General features: G+C 33.4%; 1 protein-coding gene across 3 annotated transcripts in view; it reads left to right on the top strand.

Annotated features, from left to right (window-relative positions):
- The window catches only part of LOC125027915 (double-stranded RNA-specific editase 1-like), a 34369-nt gene that overhangs the window by 14245 nt on the left and 15124 nt on the right, over positions 1-5000 (top strand). For all 3 annotated transcript variants that reach the window (XM_047617056.1, XM_047617057.1, XM_047617055.1), the window contains exon 6: positions 1502-1661. In XM_047617056.1, the coding sequence (XP_047473012.1) occupies positions 1502-1661 (160 nt within the window). The remainder of the gene's footprint in view (positions 1-1501; positions 1662-5000) is intronic.

Raw genomic sequence — 5000 nt, 5'->3', positions numbered from 1 at the left:
TATAGGGTGTATGTTATTTCCTCTTTCTTCTTCTTTCTTGTATATCTTTGTATATGTTTTTTCCCCCATTATTAACCCTTTGGTGTGGGGGATATGGACTGCCCCTGTATTTTTTTGTCAAGTTTGTTTATGCATAGATTACTCCATAAGGAGTCAATTATTAGGGCTACCTCTCCACATCTGTACCCCATTACTCAAGATTGGTACTGTAATTATAGTTATTAATAACACCATTATTATTACTGACATATTCATTATTTAGTTATTAACAACAGTGATAGAAATAAAAAAAAATCTTTTTGAAAATTCAAGAAGTAGGGTGAATAAATTATTAAGTGGCTCCTTGATGACTAAGCACATGTAGAACCATCTATGTGTAAACAAAATTGATAAACTGAAATCACAGTGGACAAGACATGGATACTACCATTAACAGGTGGGAGGGCAGTTTAGATTTGAAGTTTTTATGTATAATGTATCTTACATATCTTCTTTACATGAATCTCCCGCTTTGATAGATATGATAACAACCAATTGGTGGTGATTTTTACCCTATCAAGATCTTTCTGAAAATCTTAAAAATAGTTTACCAAAGAATAACCCACTCATTATGTTTCTTTACATTTAACCCTTTGGCTGGTATGATTTTCACCATTGTCTGTCATGGATTATAATTCACTAAAAAATCAATTGTAACCTAAAACTAGAAGGGAACAAAGAGGAGAATCGTGTTTGTAGCCATTGGGCATATTCTCATCATTAAGTAAACTTCCTATTTTTACAACTTTATGAACTTGCTGTTGACCACAGTCAAGGCTGTGATAAAAAAAAAAATCAAATAACTGTGATTACATTATGGTCAGGGAATTAGTTGTAGGCAGGAGGCAAGTTTTGTAAATATCTTTTAATATATAAAGAGGGGGAAAGGTATTTTAATAAAATTAAAAGTATCAACTAGGTAATTTTTTGTATATATATGTATTTATGGTGGGTAGGGGAGAGCAATTTACTGCAGCTTTGTACATGGTCACATATTTTTTCCTGTGCCTGTTGTGTTGCATTCTTGTATCAATAAAGTTTAGCGGTTTACATAGCGAAAAGAAAATCTTGAGTTTTCTTTTATTTTAGCTATTGTAACTTGTATATGCTAGGAGCTATAAGGAATATCAGACAAGTAATGGAAGTATTCATCTCTTGTATTTTAACTTTAAATTAGGGTTGCTGATTACCTACAGATTTTATTATAGATCGGCATCCTTGAAATACATGGCTGTAATTCATGTCAATGGTTACATGCTTACATTCGTATAGTTTTTTGTTATTTTACAGTGGGTATTTGTTTATTAATCATTTTTTTTTTTTTTTTTTTCCTTTTTCTCCTGACTGTTGAAGAAGAGAAACATTTATCTTGTATCATATTCTGTGTAAAAAAAAAAAAAAAAAGATATATATATATATGTGTATATATATATTGCATTTTAATATTAGGAATGATTTTCAGGAAACAGCAAAAAGTTAGCTAAAGCAGCTGCAGCACGACAAGCACTAAGCAAACTCTATGGTGTTATCGCCTCAACACCTTCTGCTGTACTCCATCACATGCCAATCTCTACTATGCCTAATCTCCACATGCCACAGACATTAGCCGACAATATTGCCAAGTGAGTAGTCTATTTCCTTGGTTGAATTCTTGTTTGTTTGTCACCTCCAGAACCAGTTGAAGAAGAATGGAAGCAATCCTGTGCATGTATATTCTATGTTAAACTTGAAAACAGGATATTTGCTTTAGTAGATGTAGTAGCTTGTAATTTTTTTTCATGTTGGTGGCTTCAAGAGCTGTAGTCTGTTTTGATGTATGTATATTTGATTTATATCAGTGCTTCATTTAAATCACCAAATGGAAATAATTTGATTTATGCAGGACTTGAGAGTCACTGAAACAAATAACAATGTTTTAAAGATGGTAGGCATTTTGAGTCAAGCAGCATATTGTTGTCAGAATAGGTATTATAGGAGTTACAGAATGGTTTATTCAAGAGCAATCAACTCCACATCTGTGTTAAGGGAACTTGGGGATCGGATGTAGACGGGTTATTTAAAGTTAGTTGGCTTACAGAAATAAGGAAACTACCAAACAACTGGTTATTTCTTGGGAGCAGCAAGGACATAAGCATCAATGGGTAAATTTCACACTCAGGTAATTAGTGCCAGGTACACCTACATTGACTTTTGCTTGTTGCAAACATGTATATAGCACTTGATGATTTTTCTTTCAAAATGTTAATTTTGCATACATTTACACATTTATGAAATATGCTTTGCATCAAGACTCCCTGGTAATGTTCTGTAACTTTTAAAGTGGTCAGTATGTGTACTGAGTACAAAATATGTATGTTGAAAAATAGAAGTGTAAATAAAGATTACATTTTAGTCAGGTTTTGCTCTGTTGGGTGGCAATGTCCACCATCTTCAAATTTGGTTTGATTTGAAATTAGTAATTTCTGTTGTAAAAAGGACTTCTGTACTAAGGGTGCTTCAAGGCAGATTTTTTTAATTTTGGAAAAATAAGCAGTATATGGTGTATTTTATACTGAAAATGGTAAGTTACAATAACTCCTGTCACAAAATACGACTAGAAATTATAAAATTAGGCTACAGCATGCCCTTCACAAAGAGTTGAAATAGTTATCACATCAATTCTATGCAGTTCTGGTAAAAAAAATGAAACTGAGGACATTTCCAAAGGCTGTATGTGCCTAATTGCATGGACAACCCACCTCACCCTCGCTTCCAGTGGATTTGATTCAGTTTTTTGACACAATGCTACACAGTTTCTCTATATCCAACGACTATTTTTTTTTTTTTTTTTTTTTTTTTTTTTTTTTATTAGAGAATGCCCTATTGATCTATTGGATAACTAATCATTCCCCCTTGTTATAAAAATGGGTGAAGCCCTGTTAAATAAGAATAATTCAAACAGTTAACCTCATGTATGTATATTTATATACATATATACCTCCCCAGAAATTATAACTACCCTGTGACCAAGCTCCCCCAACCCCATTTGGAGTGTCAAAAAAGATTCTGGGCTCAAGTAATTCTTGCACTCGTTTATTTTATGCATCTATAATACTCAATATTGAACCGATTTGTTGTATTTATACCAAGATTAAAGTAGATTTGTACTGATATTGTGATCCACAGTCCTCCAATTCTTCGTAATATGATTTTCAAAAGTAATATTGATAATGATATTAAGATGATACTAATTGCTTTTATTTGGATAAAACTAATTTTCTTGGTGGTATAGTGCATACATTAAACATTTCAGACTTACTGTTAGTCACATTGCAAAGTACACTAAATGAACCTTTATATATATATATATATATATATATATATATATATATATATATATGAATATATGTATGTTTAAATATGTATATGTATATGTATAAATATATTATGTATGTATTATATATATATATATATATATATATATTTTATATATATATATAAAACATTAGATTTAGTGAAAAAGTAAAAGATAACAAATTTTGGCAAGTGTCCAAATTTCCAGCAGCCAGTTCTCAGTTCCTTGTTTATATTTCCTCTGGTACTGTCCATCATCTACAATTTTCGAGTGCCTCAAAATTGGTCATTTGCGTTTGAAAGAGGGCCAGATTTTTTGTTTTCTGAAAAGAATAGTAGCATATAGTCCATGTTGAATTAGAAAAAAAGGCCAATAGATATAGCACTTGTGTGTGTGTGTGTGTGTGTGTGTGTGTGCGTGTGCGTGCGTGTGTGTGCTCGTGCACGCCCGCTCATGTTTGCAATGGATGGGGAAATTGAAAAATCAGGCTCCATCCTATTGATAGTTGTAGAATATATTTTAGGTATTCTGGAAAAAAAGTAACGACCTATGGACCATACCAAAGACAGTTTAAAAAATATATATATTTTTAAGAAATTTTGAGGCCTAATCCCTTTCCTATGGGGTAGCAGGGTAAAAATGGCATATGCAAAGAAGGACATTTATGTACTCCACAAAATGTAAAAAAGAATATTGATTAGTTATCTAAAACCATTATCTTTTTATGATCAAATGACCAAAGCAAAGTAGGCATTACCAGGGACTGTCCCTTCAATCTTTTGGGAAATATGTATTATTTACTACACACCTCTAATTTCAAGGAAAAAAAAGGACTGGTAGTTGCTCCTCATTGAATTGTAAGCGAAATAAAGATAAAGAAAAAGGATAGGAAATGCCTAACTTTATTGACCTCATGTGTGCATTGTTGTGCGTTCAGTATGCTTTCATGCGTGCTAGGGTTACATTCCTAGATATCTCGCAAATATCTCGTAGTATTCTAAAGTTAGGCTACAATTATTGTGGTAAGACTTTCCATTCATTACAGTACTGCTTCCCTCTCTGTTTTCCTAACCATGAAATTTAGTTTTAATGAAGTCATTCTCTTAATATGGCGAAGTAACCAATTTCCATTTTGCTTAAATTGCACTTGATATAATACAATTTTCACACTTCCTGATGCAGCAGCACCTGCAACATTCTGGACGGCAATTTTGCTCTTCTCAGTTGAGCAGATGATCAATTCATTGGTGGGAATTATCAGAGAGAGCAATGACAGACATACCCTTTTAACCCCTTGGTGACGGGTGAAGAAAACTAAAAGAAAAAAGAAAAAAGAGAAAAGAAAAAAAAAACTCTACGCTCTGGCGATCAATGGCAATGCGCCAACTTTGAGTGCTGGAGTTCGATACATCAAGCCGAATCACCGGCTTGTAGCGCTTTGGCACGCCGCCGCAGCATACAGCCGCACGCCACATTTCGAGCGGTTTGTTTTAACGCCTCATGGTGTGACCCGTCGTTATGGGGTTAAAGCTCGTGTAACACTCTTCATTAGGACCATCACAACACCTGGGAGAGCTTGTACCACAGCTTGGAGGGGACCTATGGTTAAGATCTTCTCTTAAAAGTT

This window comes from Penaeus chinensis, chromosome 8 (genome assembly GCF_019202785.1).
Source record: "Penaeus chinensis breed Huanghai No. 1 chromosome 8, ASM1920278v2, whole genome shotgun sequence".
Taxonomy (NCBI): domain Eukaryota; kingdom Metazoa; phylum Arthropoda; class Malacostraca; order Decapoda; family Penaeidae; genus Penaeus; species Penaeus chinensis.
This window is presented reverse-complemented; position numbering and strand designations above follow the sequence as displayed.